General features: G+C 43.6%; 2 protein-coding genes across 5 annotated transcripts in view; one reads left to right on the plus strand and one right to left on the minus strand.

Annotated features, from left to right (window-relative positions):
• The window catches only part of TIMP3 (TIMP metallopeptidase inhibitor 3), a 46,941-nt gene extending 37,590 nt beyond the window's left edge, over window positions 1–9,351 (minus strand). For both annotated transcript variants that reach the window (XR_013394399.1, XM_028747499.2), the window contains exon 1: window positions 8,896–9,351. Coding sequence is in view for 1 of the 2 variants with exons in the window: in XM_028747499.2 (XP_028603332.2) it covers window positions 8,896–9,019 (124 nt within the window). In the remaining variant the exon portion in view is untranslated. The remainder of the gene's footprint in view (window positions 1–8,895) is intronic.
• Window positions 1–14,586, plus strand: part of SYN3 (synapsin III) — a 173,442-nt gene that overhangs the window by 88,420 nt on the left and 70,436 nt on the right. The window lies entirely within an intron of this gene.

Raw genomic sequence — 14,586 nt, forward strand, 5'->3', positions numbered from 1 at the left:
TATCCCAGATTAGTGACCAGGCAATCTGAAAGGGGCAGTGAGTGCCAAGATGTAGTGTATCCCATGCTACATCTGTGTGGGATGCTAAGTACACAAATGGATTTGAACTAACTGAGCACTTCTTTAGCTGCAGATCTCTAGTAAGAGTAAAATGATGTTCAGTCATTGACTAGTTTTACAGATGATGGAGGGTAATGGGAGGGTCAAAGCTTCCCCGGTCACCCAGCCAGCAAGACAGATTGGTAGAGCCACCATTCCCTTCACACACCATACATATTCTGCATTGGTAACTGGGAGGCAGGGCACAGCACCAGAGTTACTGACCCCTATTGGAAAGACCTCATGGGAGGTTAAGACTCTTAATGGTTACTGTTCCTGGTGGCTATGTACTAAGTCCAGTATCAGAGGCATCATTTCATTTGGTTGGTTGGTTGGTTAAGGCATTTATATACTACTTAATCATTAGCATTTCTAAGTGGCGTGCATTAAAAGAAGAAAAGCTATTTAGCATTCCACTGAACACCAGTAGCTGGGGAACAAAACCAAGCAGGAGAGGACTACTGTGTTCGTGGCAGGTTCGTAGACTCCCTATAGGCATCTGATTGGCCACTGCCAGAACAGGATGTTGGACTGGATGGGCTTTGGGCCTGATCCAGTAGGGGTTCTTCCTATGTTGCAATTCTCATGCTGCGATACTGGAGGCAGTATGCAGAAACTTCCCTCCTTGATCCATTGCTGGTTGCTAGGGTTGTTTGGGGGATCAGCGGGTATAAAACAGATGCTGTCATATTTTGGGTTCTTGTCCTTAAACCTTTTGAAGTCATGTGCAGACAGGAAAATCCACTTCAAACAGACTTAGTTCAACTGGGGCAAAACGGGCTTATTTCAAACTGTTTGTTTTAATTAAAGCAATTATGAACACATTAAAAAGGGAATGTAAGGCGAGCCTTCCTCAGAGAGAGGTCTTAAGGAAGCAGGTGATCAGAGCTTTGCTAGGGCAGGTTCAGTATGGAACATGCTGCCTTGAAAATGCCATCTTTGCTTATCCAGTTTTGCTTTTGGAAACACATCTGAATAAAATAAGTTGGGGTGGGTTTTTTACCTTTATGGGAGATTGCGATAGACATGTTTGCAAGTAGAAGGTCTAGGTGTCTCCAATTAAAGGCTCCCAGGTAGCTGGGAAAGCCTCTGCATGAAGGCCTAGGGAAGCAGGGCTGCTGTAGTTGGCAATAGTTTGCCTGAATGTGCCAGTGGCCTGATTCTGTATTTTGCAGCTTCCTATGTTCCTATTTCCTAGATATTCTAAGAGATCTGCTGTTGATTCCATATACTGTATTTTATTTTAATTCCACTTCTGTTGCCCATTGTTCACATCTCTTTGGAGCAACTCCAACTCCCATCAGTGCCAGCCAACATGGCTGATTGCCACTGATGATGGGAGTTGTGCTCCAGCAACATCTGGGGGACCATAGCTTCTGCAGGCCTGATCTAACCAGTTTTGCCTATTCTCAAGGAACAAGTGTCTCCACATTCACATTCAGTTTGGAAAATCTCCATGTGTTGCAAGGAGGGACTCCATAAAGGCAAGGTTGGGAAACCTTGATCAATCCAAGGGCCACATTTCCCTCTGGGCAACCTTCTGAGGGCCACATGGCAGTGGTGGGGACAGAGGCAAAAATGGATGGAGCAACAAGTGTTAATTTTATATTTGCATAATAGGCTAGTTTTCTACACATACACCTATCTATGCTATATTGTGACAAACAAGAGGCATTATCAGAATTCAAGGACAAATTCCAGTTAGGCAAAAACAATACCGTACTGGTTTTCCACACAAATAAATGTATCCTACAAGGTAGTTGCAATTGGTTTCTTGCAATAAGGAAAAATGATATGAGAAGCTGGTGTAGCTCAAAAGTGAGATGGGAACCAGGAAATCCTTTTCAAATCTCATTTCTGTCATGTATTCACTAGGTGGCATTAATGAGATAATAGTGACTTGCTTCACTGGGCTATTCTAAGGATTATTCTCACACACATGTAGGGGAAACGATGAAGGTTCCCTATGGAGGTAAATAAAACTAGGTAATGAAATCAATAAACATTTAATGTACATACAATGCACACACACTTTCATAGTTACAGTCTCATTTAGTATGGCAGAAGTCAATGCCAACTAGGGAGCAGTCAGAGAGAGCACAGAAGAAGGAAATGGAAGAAAACTCTTTCTCAGTTGGAACTAAGAACCCTGAATCAAAACTAGAACATCTGTCTTTCTGCACATGTTGAGGTTTTGAGGAGTTTACTTCCCACAGGAGATCTGGAGTAAGCATGTGCCGTGGTAACTAGATACTAACAGAACCCTTCAGAATTGCATTATGAAATACTGTAATACACACAATCTTCTATCGCATTTTTGGAAGAAAAACATTTGGACTAGTAACAAATTACAAGCCAAATTCCACAAGGCACCAAGTGTTCTCAAATCCCCAGGCCAGCCTCTGTAGCTGTCACTCAACCACTTCTCTTGGCTGCTAAACCAGCCTTCAATAACCTGGTATCCTCCAGATGTTTTACTACAACGTTGCCATGTTGGCTGGGGCTGATGTGAGTTGTAGTCCCAAACATCTGGAGAGCACCAGGTTGGGGAAGGTTGTATCCTTCTCTTCTGCAGAATTTTTTTCTGTTGAATGGAATATCCTGTTGTACAGCACTTTGATAGCCTCAGGCTGGGAAGCAGTTTGCCAATTTGTAAAATAAATAAATACCTTGTAACACATCTAAAGACACAAGCTGATTGTGACCCAGAATTCTGCCTGGGAAGTTGGTTGACTAATTAGCTCCTGAAGATTTAACAGAAATATCATTTGAGAGCTTTTTTTCAGGAAGCAAATAACTCCAGACTAACAGAAGTATGTACATATAATTGGAAGTGCATTAGTGATGGTTGGTGCCCATTAGGAATAGAGGGGCAGAAGGCAAGAATACCAACAGCAGGTGGAGCCAGAGCCAATGACAATGCAGAGGCAACTAATTTTAGTCCAGTCCCCACCCTTTTCCCTGCTGAGTTTGTAGAACTCACAGAAGTAATTCTGTGAGTAAGGAGGAGGAGGTTGACAGGTAGTTCCACTCTCTGGCAGGCAAGTGGGGCTGGCTAAGGGCAGATGGAGGTTAACTTAAGAAATTAGGAACCTACTTGATCAGGCCAATGGCCCATTTGATCCAGCATCCTGTTCTCCACTGTGTACGAGCCTCCACTAGGATTACTCGGGCTCCCTACTAAACAATGTCAACAGGGGTGCTGAACTGAGTTGCAGGGCAATATAGAAGGGTGTGTTGTCTGCTTTATACAACAGCAAACTCATGCAGATGGGGTACGTTTATTTCAAGAAGAAGAAGAGTTAAGATTTTAGACATCAAAACTCTTGAGATGAACAGGGACCAATAGTATCCACCCATTACATCAGATAATTCCTTGCATAACATGAGACATATGCTCATGCGTTCATTAAAACTGGTTAAGTTTTAGTCAGAAAAGGCTGGGGAAAGGGTGTAGCCGTAGGACATTTTTCTATCTAAGTGTAATTGGGGTGTTGGTAGCAGGTGGAATAGTGAAGTGAGATACTTGTAGCCTTTTATCAGAAAGAAGGAAGTGGGGAGGGTCTCTCCGAACACACAGATATGCTGCATTTAGCAATCTGAAGAATTCTTGCTTCTCATGCAAAAAAAGGTTTTAAAAAGTACAACATGCCTGCTGGAATGATCACAGCTTTGTAAGGGGAGACAAAGCAATTGTCTCCATTATTCCACATACAATAACAAAAAGGGGAATCAAAATGTGTGTCCTTTGAGGGGCAGAAGCAGCAAAGCTGTTTTGTCAGGCTCACAGAATTCTCTCATGTCATGTCCTCTCTTCTTTTTCAAGCCATCACTACCTTAGGTCCATTAATTTCAGTGGGTCTACTCTGAGTCAAACATAGTTGAAGGCAACCCTATGATTAGAAAAATAAGAATCTGAGAGAAACTGAAATTGGCAGTTTCACCCATCCCTACTTCCAAATAAATGCACACAAGACTAGTATAAAACCATAGTATAAAACTATATAAAGAGCAAACATTGCTTTCTGGCCTATACAGTATTAGACTATAATGAAGGGTCCCATTTCTGAATGCTCCCTCAATGAAAGTCCTTCCATATAGGAAATTACTTGTGGTATCATAACTACAACTTTCCTTATTTCCCAGGCATGGTCCCTTCTGATCTTATTGTTCTCTGTAAATCACTGTTTCTATTTTGCCCTATTTAGGGCATAATTTAGGAGCAAACAATAATGTTAGTCAAAATAAGCTGCAAGGATCCAATTAAAAAGCCCAGTTTGAACTTAAATTGGCAATTTCCTGTAGGACAGTTTGGCCCAAATATTGTAGCAAACAAGAGTAAATCTATGATACAATTTAAGATGGCTATGGTGGACCTTAGACTGTCATAACTAGCTCTTGTCCAGTCTGGTACTCCGTTGTGGCAACATGGACTCTCCATAGACCAAATTATGGATATATTTTTATTTATGGCAGTCCTGCTGCTATCCTAATTTAAGTATGGTTAGAGGGGAGGCAAGATTTTGCTCTGAGGGAGGAGACGACCTTGGCTAGGCTGGATACTTCCTGTTCCTCCCTTGTCTTGCATCCAAAACCACCTTTTCGCTTCCTCTGATGCTGGTGTCACTATGACTCCATAGAACTTGAACTGCCTTTCACCACTGCCATCACAACTGCCCTCTTATAGGCTGCTGTCATACACCAGTACAAAGAAATGAATGAGCTCACCCTAGTACCTGAATTCAAGCAAGTGTGTGTGTGTTTTTACAAGATGCAAGCATTATCCAGCTCCTTCTGAAACCACATTAGCATTTCCTTTAAAAAAAAAAGGAAAGAAAAAAGAAAACGTTTTCCAGGATGCTTTCTAACTACTTCATTGACTTGCAGAGTCACAGGGACAATGTGAACAGATCTGTCCTGGCAGCCTTTTCTGAAGCACCTGTTCTTGCTACACTGACTCCTCCCTAAGACATGCATTTTTGCCAGGAATCTGAAGAGCTGTACAGAGTTTCTGCCAAGCCTAAAAAACCTTCTTCTCCCCACTCTATTACACATACACAATTTGTTTTATCAACCAGCATGTAGTTTAGTCTGCCTAAACCCTGCTCTGGTACACTGCTACAAGTCTCCATGGAAACACTTATGTCTTCGTCAGCTAGAAGTTTGGATCCAATTCTTCCTCTTTTGGCTCTTCAGGAGCATGGCAGTGTTTACTAAAGAGATGCTGGCAGGGCTGGTAGTTGACCGAAGGACTTGGCCCTTCACAGACCACAGTGTGCTTCTCAGCATTGTGGACAAGACATGTTTAAAACGAAAAATAGACTCTTAGTATTGGAAATTCTGTTAATCTTCCACTTTATATGCTGTTCTCTAGTGTTTACACGTTGTGGGAAAAGTTACACTCTGCCCCAGTTTCAGTTCAGCTTGCAACTAACTCCAATTCTGAAGCTATGATTAAAAATAAAATGTAGATAATTCAGAATTTGACACTGAATTAGCACAAAGAGTCTGCCTACTAGGAGCTTATTCACACCATCAACAATTAAGAGACTGTGTTATCTTTGAGTCACTAGAATAATTTGTTACTACGGCTGGATCAGATTCATGCTTCATTTAACAGAGTGAGTTTAAAACACATATCTATTGATATGCTGTAAAAAATTCAGGGCTCGCCTCCACTTCTGCTTGTCCCATGCCTAGAAAGTAAGAGTTGGAGTGGTTTTCCAGCTCAGCCAGAGGTCCATCTATTCCACATTTCGCTCATCCTGACAGAACTTGGGTTTGGATTGTTCCCTGTGTCTTGTCCCAACCCCTTGACTGTGAAAGCAAACCCAGCAGTAGAGCTAATCCAAAACGTACTTATTAATTTTCACTTCAGCCAAAATCACGCTTGTTATTCACACTTACAGATGCACCTTCTCAAATCTACCCTCTTTGCTCCCACACCAGTATTTATAGTACGCTGAGAAATCACAGCATTTATGATTAAGAGAACAATACAATCTCATGCATCACAGTACATTAGAAGCACGTGGAAGAGCACACAAATGAGCTTTGAAAGTATTCCCATTTTCAGAAAAATGCAAACTCTCAATGGCAGTGGCCTCTAAACTGATCCACAACACAAAGAAAGGAGCAACATTAAAAATCTTCCAGTGAACTTTCAGCTGTCCATTTGCAGGATTTTCCAATCTAAAATTATTCAAGTAAAACTGCAACTCTCCCAGCACTTTTTTAACATGCAAAGTTTTTCGTGGCTTTCCGCTCCCAACATAGTACCTAAACTAGACATGAATAAATGGACTTAGCTAAAATCTCTAACCCTCGTTCTTGATTTTTATTTTATTTTTAACTTTCAGTGGGAGTTATAGGCTAACTACTTAGAATGACATTCAGAGAGAAAAAAAGCAGAGTTTTCCATATCAATCCATATCTATAAAACCTTTTCCATCTCAGCATTCAGGGCCAGCTTTACTAGGAAACAATATGAAGCAGTTACAGCATAGTTCGGAAGAGAGGCCATTTTCCTGCATCATTTCACCTTCAGGTGTAAAAAGCAAAAGTGGAGGTAGTATCACCTCCATGCCTGTTGAGGTCCATGTAAATGCTTTCACCACTTGGTTGCTCCACCAGCATGTTTAGCATACCATGCAAGTAATTCACCCCCCAGAGGAAGTGGCAGCACTTATGTGGAGTATTAAACATATTGGTCAAACCACCACATGGATGGATGCCTTTGCACAGCCACTCACCCTACAGCTATCTGGATCTGCAGTATAAAGGGATCCGCACTACCAGAACAGATCTAGAGAGGGCACCACTTTTATCGTACAGCTTTTTTACCTTTCTGTAAAGCGGGAGGGGGGTGTAACCTGCAGCCCTCCAGATGTGTGAGATTACTGCAGTACTCTTCATCATCCTTGATCACTGACCATGTTGGCTGAGGCCGATAAGAGCTGTATTCCAACAACATATGGAGGGCCACATAATCCCCAACTTGGCAGTAAATGTCACTCAGAGATCACAACCTTTGCCTGTTATTATCTGGACATAATGAGTATGGGCATATATACTAGACATGCCATTTTCAAGCTATTTTCAGGAGTAGCCAACGCGGAGCCCCAGCCAACATGGTCAATGATCAGGGATGATGGGGATCATAGTTCAATAACATTTGGAGGGCACCACGTTGGCCACTATCACTATGGGTCAAACTGCAACCATGAGTGTCACAAAAGTCTTGGGATGAGCCTCTCAAGTAATTGTTCTGGGATAACAGTGCAGCACAAGGAGCTAGGGGACTACTGAGATCCATTTCAAGCCGCTAAGGGGGATGCTAAGCACAGAATTGTCTTGTAAGTGTCCAGAAGAAAAAGTTTCAAAACTGTTGCAATAGACTCTGAGAGACCAAGTATGGCTATATGTGGTCAGTTAATAGCACCATATCAGACAGAGGAGGAGTGCACTGTTACTCCACTGGTTGACTGTAAAAAGTCAGGGTGCTTATGAACTACATTTTTCAGAAGGAAAACTACGCAATGCATTTACAAATGAGCCATTTTAACTTGTTCCTCTCTCCCTTGTGACAACTGTGCATATATACAGAATACACATAGTGATTTCAGAAAGCCAAGGACCACACTTCTTTTGTTTTGATTCCCTGAAAACACGACACAGTTTATGAACCTGCCCAGTTCAAAGCACACTGAACAGAAAGCCTGCAATGTCTTTTCCTTGACACTGTGTTCAACATTATGAGAATGAGGAGCCCATAAATACAGTTGTGACTAATTGCTGTGAATAACACTATTTTCAAGTTGCTGGGCACAGGCCCTTCGAGCAGGAGAATTTGTCCCGTGTTCTTGTTTTAGTATTTGCTTGACACTAACCCAGCTACTTGAGCAAGTATAAAGGACATTTTGGCTGCACACACACCTTCAGTTTTGTTTTTGTCTGTGTAGGAAAGAAGCCAGTTTCACAGTCTGTTACTATAGCCTATAAATCCATGTTGTACTTTTCCTCCCACCCTAGAAGACTCTGTGATTATAAGAAGCATTGTTTTTTAAATACTTATCTACAATATTTCTTCAAGAATATGCCAACACAGAGAGAAGTGTAAACGTACATCACTGAAATATAGATCAGTTCTCCCCTTTATTTTTAACTGCATTTCATAGTTTAATTGAAGTCAGGTTGGGTAGAACATCAAAGGATTGGCACATCCGGAAGTGCATTATTCGCTGTTCCTTCTCTGGAACTGGTGAAATCCATCAAATGTGCTAGGCTCCCTCTGGTATGCTCTGAAGCTGCTTTCCTTCCTAATTCTTCCGGAAACTGAGCCCTGACATAATCAGCTCACACTGGATCAGAGAACTTTCTGAATATCACTAAACTTCATAACACCGCAAGCAACCGTGAACTCCACTAGTACAATGTTTAAGAAAGAGAGCATACAAGAGAGGAGGGAGAAAAGGAAACGCAACGGGGAGGTTTGGCTTAGAATTTTGCAAAACTGCTTAGCTCTCTTGCAAAGCAAGTCTGTGTCACTGAGAGATCCGACAGCACGTCCCAGTCAAATGGCTTTGCACTGAGACTCCACCGGTTCAGTACTGTGCGGTGCTTAAAGTTAAAACGATGGGCATCAACACACAGGCACACCTGCGTGCGTTTTCCAAAAGCAACCACCGGTTCTTCAAATCTATGGCACCAGGGAGGTTAAGAAGCCCCCAGGAGCCAATAATGCTGCCCGTTGGGGGGGGGGCGGCAGGACGACTGCAGAGGAAACTGTACACTTACCAATGTCAGAGTTGCAGAAAGCATCCTGAGGGTGAATTGGGACGCAGGTACAAGCTTCCAACATCAAGTCACTCAGGCTCCAGCTGCAGAGCAGCATGAAAAGGCTCAGCACGCACCTGGACATGCTGCCGATGCTCCTGACCGAACAGTTACTCTCTCGCACGGACCGGGGAAAGGGTGGAGGGTCTCTACAAAACTGTTGCGTTTTCTGCAGCCCCCTGCCTCCCTCTTCTACTTTGCGGCGGCAGCGGCGAAGAAGAGACTGCACGCTGGATCTTGCGGGACTTTCTGTTGCTGCGTTTCCTTCCACCCCTTCTCAACAGAAATTCGATTCTCTCCTGCACGAGTTCGAACCCCGCTGAGCGCCTCTCTCTGCCTTCTCCGCTCTCGGCTGCTGCGGGGAGTTATAGCCTTGATCGCGCCCCTCTCGGGCTCTTGGGGTGCCGCCCCCCGGACCAATCGGAGCCCCGCATTACCTCATCCCTCAGGAAAAGGGGAGCGGCTACCAAAAAAAAAAAAAAAAGCACCACCACTCAACCTCGCTGGAGGCGGGGTCGCAGCAAGGCATTCAGCTCCATATAGGGAATAATGTGTGCGTTCACTGTATGCGCTGGCTGGGGGGCTGCGAACGGGATTTCTGGCGAGAGGAGCCGCCTGGTGCGCGCGGAAAAGGAACGGGGAGAAGGAGAATAGGTTAACCGGGACGTGCTTCTTGCTACCTGCCGCTGCAAAGGAGCCTCCGGCCACGGCCGCCTCATCCCCACCCAACAGGTCGCCAAGAACTGCTGGAAGGAGAGGGCACTGCCAAGAGGCAGCAGGGCTGACTACGCGTCCCAAAGACCGAACTAAGTGAGCACAGGACTGCTCCTAGGAGTGCCAGCTTGGCCCGCGACCGTGCGTGCCTGGGGCTGTGAGGGCCACGCAGCATGCATGCCCTGGCACCGAAATTCGTGGGTGCCTGGCTCCTTCATGGAGAATTTTGTGGGTGCTCGGGCACCCAGGTCCCCAGGGAGTCGGCACCTATGACTGCTCCCATAACTAGTCCACAGTGCTGCCCATCCCATCCCATATGACATGCTTTGCAAGCCACTCTGGAACATAAGAGCCAAATCCTAGGGGCCAAGGTTCCTTCGTCGTCGTTGTCATCCCCAGTGTAAAATATTTAAGGGGGTCCCGGCCAAGTTGATGAACATTGACATTCAAATAGTCAATAGCATCTTGTGATTGAATATGTGGAGTGGGACCCACCTCCCCAGCAATATTTTCAGATTGGCACCCCTGTTCTGGGAGGCTCTGCAAAATTGTTTTAAAGAGATTGTTTATCACTTCTTGTTTGGCACCGTGGGCTCCTTTGGGGAGGAAGGCGGGATATTAATCAATAAACAGATAAATAGCTTTTGAATGCCAGTTGCTGGGACTCACAAGTGGTTGAGAGTGCTTCTCATGTCCTGCTTGGAACTCACTCCCCCAGAAGGCAATGGCAGCCACCAACTTGTAGGACTTTAAAGGAGGATTAGACAAAGCCATGGATTGCAAGGTTACCAACGTATCCTACCCACAAGGGCTGCGTTCTGCCTCCACTGTCAGAGGCCCTGTGCTTCTGAATACCAGTGGCTGGGAATCACAAGTGGGCAGCATACTGCTGAGCTCATGTCTCACTTGTGGGCTTCCTGCGGGCACCTGTGTTATGTACTAAGCTTGGATCCTAGAACAATAGGCAAGTAGGATCCTAGAATGAAACAACTGATTGGCTTGCAGGAGAAGACCAATCAGGCTCCAGGAGGGAAGCAGAATCAGCCAATCAAACAGAACTCATTGTGTAAATAATGTATATAGAAGCCTGAGGTTTGGGGGGCAATTAAATCACTGTTTTACAAGCTGCAACGAAGAGCATGAAATCACTACAGGACTCCGAGTATACTTCAACCTGGCTGGCCACTGTGAGAACAGGATGCTTGGCTGGACAGGCCATTGGCCTGATCCAAGGGGGCTTTTCTTACATTCTTATGGGGGTTGGACGGAGCACCTGTCTAATTTTGTTTATTTTCCTACCAAACCTATTCTAGCAATCCAAGTCTATGGTTTTTTCCTTTTTTTTTTAAAGAAAAACTCAAGTGGGAATCGCCCATTCATGGTGGATGTTTCACACACCAGGCTTTGACTTAGTTTCCATCGTGTGGAAACTGGATCCTGTCAAAACTGGGCTAATGCAGGTCATCTGAGTCGAACCTGGTTTTCTGCATGTTTATCACACCTTTGATTATAAAACAGGCTGGAAGCCACAAGAAGAATCGTGTATGCTATGTACCAACTTTGGTTCTTTTCATGTAATTTTAACTCTCGTGTTTTCTCCTAAAGCATCCTGGGGACTGAAATATAGTGAATATGCAAATAATTCTGCTTTGCGATGCCTATGACAACCTTACAGCTCAAGGAGTGCCTTGAGAAAATAGCTAAATCCTAAATGTATGAATATGTTCATGGGGTGCAAGCTAATTCTGAATTAGAGATAGTAGAAAGGAATTCCATTTTAAGTGCCTTTTTATCTTTTTATGTAAGGAGAAAGTGCGGCAACACATTAATGTCACATTTCTTTCCTCAATAAACAAATGTTCTAGTGGGGAAATGATGGCATGTTGTCTTGGCACTGGGAAACCATTATTTGATGTTGAGTTGTGTAATGCTCAAAAAAGTTCCACTCAAAGCCTCCCTGTCACTATGAGTTTATAAAGTCAGCTGTTTAGAACTGAGTTTGGAAAAGCCCCATCATCTTCCAGCTCTTAATATTGGTGCATATTTCAGCAATTGCAATACTCTCTGCAATTTATGGGGAGGAATTGTTTGTATTCTTTTGCTCCGTTCCCCTGTGGGATCATATGGCAGAGACAGAATCACAGCAAAGGAAACTGTCAGATGCAAGATGTAACAAGGCAACCTTATTATCCTGGAAAGACAGGGCAGGGTGATTAATCACTGTGTGTGATGTCAGAACTCTATTATTGGGATTTAGAAGATTTAGGCAATGCTAGCCCTACATTGTGCTGCTAAAACTGGGGTCACCAACCTTTTATGGCCCACGAGCACATGCGCAAACTCGAGAAACTGCCATAGGCACCACATACTCAAGACCACACATACCCAAGACCACAACTGAAGTCTGATGGCAGCGCAGGGGGCTTTTTTCTTTTCTTTATTGAGGGGAGACGTTCACAGCTGCATTATCGCAGCATCACCCAAAATGCCACAATTAGGATTTAAGTTTAATATTGTATATGTGTGATATTATAGGCTTTAATATTGTATTTTTACATTGTTCTGACCTGCATTTGGGACACGGGTGGTTCTGTGGGTTAAACCACAGAGCCTAGGGCTTGCCAATCAGAAGGTCGGCAGTTCGAATCCCCTCGACGGGGTGAGCTCCCATTGCTCGGTCCCAGCTCCTGCTCACCTAGCAGTTCAAAAGCACGAAGTGCAAATAGATAAAGAGGTACTGCTCTGGTGGGAAGGTAAACGCCGTTTCCATGCGCTGCTCTGGTTCGCCAGAAGCGGCTTAGTCATGCTGGCCACATGACCCGGAAGCTGTACGCCGGCTCCCTCGGCCAATAAAGTGAGATGAGCGCCGCAACCCCAGAGTCGTCCATGACTGGACCTAAAGTTCAGGGGTCCCTTTACCTTTAACCTGCATTTGGAATTTACAGTGAATGTAAGAAATCTAATAAACCTTAATGAAAATGAGACCAGTCCTTTGAAACCGGCATGATAAGGTGTGTGCTTGATATTGCTCCAGAGGTGCCAGGGTGTGCAGTGAGGGAGCATATAAATTTTTCAGCCTGCCCCAATCTATTAGCTATGGTAACAACAAGAAAAGCTAGCATTATATCCACACTTGATGTTTTGCAATAGGGGCAGGATCAGTAGAGAACAAAATTGAAATTCCCTCTCTGTGTTACCTTTGTGTGTAGACTTTGAATCAATTGCTTAACTCCCAGATCAATTTCCCCCTCTCCAACCTCCTTCGGGAGGATGGAGAAACCCTGTAATTAGAGTGTACCATGTCACATGAAATATATCCTTTGTAAGAAAATTAAAATAGTGCTGTATCATCAAATAATGAAGCCCTAGTTATCTTTGTTCTTGCTCGGATGAGGCTAAGAGGTTGCACCCCAGGATAAGGTAACCCATAGTGCATAATGAGCTCTTATCTGGCATGCTTAGACTATAATCTGAAACAAGCCTTATATAATTAATTAAAAACTCTCTAGTGCAGTTGTTGGGGGGTATATATGCTTTGCTATGAAATTGTGCAGAGGACATGAAACCTCAGAAGTTGTGGGGTATTTTTCCCAGGAGGCCACACTTGCCTACTGTGTGCTAGGTGCCTGCCCAAGCCCTTTAGAACAATCATAAGCATGTTTACTCAGTCTCCTGCCAAGCTCAGTGAGGCTCCCTTCCAAGTAAGTGTGCTTAAGACAGCTGCCTCAATAATACCCAGTATTTACGTATGTAGTACTTATAACATTCAAAGTGCTTCCCATACACTATATTAGATCACACCCACACCATACATTTAAAGCTGTATTCAACTACTTTAACAGTCAATGTAGAAATCTAGGAACTGTAATTTGTTAAGGGTCTTATCCTCACAGAGCTAAAATTCCCAGCACCCTTAACAAACTACAGTTCCCAGGATTTTCCATGGCAATTAAAGTGGTATAATAGTGCTTTCAGTATACGGTGGTGGTGGATGTGAATTTATTAATCCTTTAACCCATTCACCCTGGCAAGGGAGACCAGCATTATATTATTATATTACAGATGAGAGCAGAATACACTTGCCTGCCTATGGCCACCTAGTGGGTTCATAGTGGAGATGAAATTTTTGAATTGTAGACTTTTCCATTCACAGCTCTATCTATGCTATGTTGTAATTGGTACACAGATAAACATAGAGTAAGAAATATGTGCACCTTGCAACTCTCAAAAGGTGATAAGTTATTTCTGAAGTAGACTGCCAACACTACCAGAGCAGAAGTTTCCTTTAGAACATATTTCCCTTCCTAAGTCAGCTTGGAATGTGTCTGAGAATTATGCTAGAGGGCACTGTGTTCCAAGAGACTGGGGCTTTGGGGATTTATTGGAGAGAAGAAGAAAATATGTTGCTCGTCATTTGAGATCATTAAAGATTCAATTGATCTTTTATTTGTATGGCTCGGGTTTCCAGCGCTTCTCGAGGTCTGCCTTTGCTACATTCCAATTAAGATCCCTCTGTTCTCCATCTGTCAAATTCCCAAGTCCATCTTGGTTGTTCACTCCTGACTTCTCTTCCCAGCAAGGAATATCTGAGATGCCATTCCCAAAAGATGCCTGAAGAGGGTGAACTGTCTCTAGACAGGAGCTAAAGGCTCTGGTATCTTCAAGGACACTATTACTCAATTTGTAAATGGGATTATCAGTTAATAGCAAGGGAGCTCTAGAATCCTAAAGGTAACTGCTTCTGAAACAACAGAACCCCGTGAATGCAATTGTATTGGCAACTGGCCACATTTCTTTACTGCTTGAGTCATCTTACTCATAACTTTCCTGTTCCAGTCCAGCTCACATAGAATAGACCATGCATACTTCTTTCCCCATACTATATTGCTTTCACACCCAAAACTAAAGAAAAGCCCATTCCGAACATCAGCATCACAC

The sequence above is a fragment of the Podarcis muralis genome, chromosome 10 (assembly GCF_964188315.1).
Source record: "Podarcis muralis chromosome 10, rPodMur119.hap1.1, whole genome shotgun sequence".
NCBI classification, from domain to species: Eukaryota; Metazoa; Chordata; class Lepidosauria; order Squamata; family Lacertidae; genus Podarcis; species Podarcis muralis.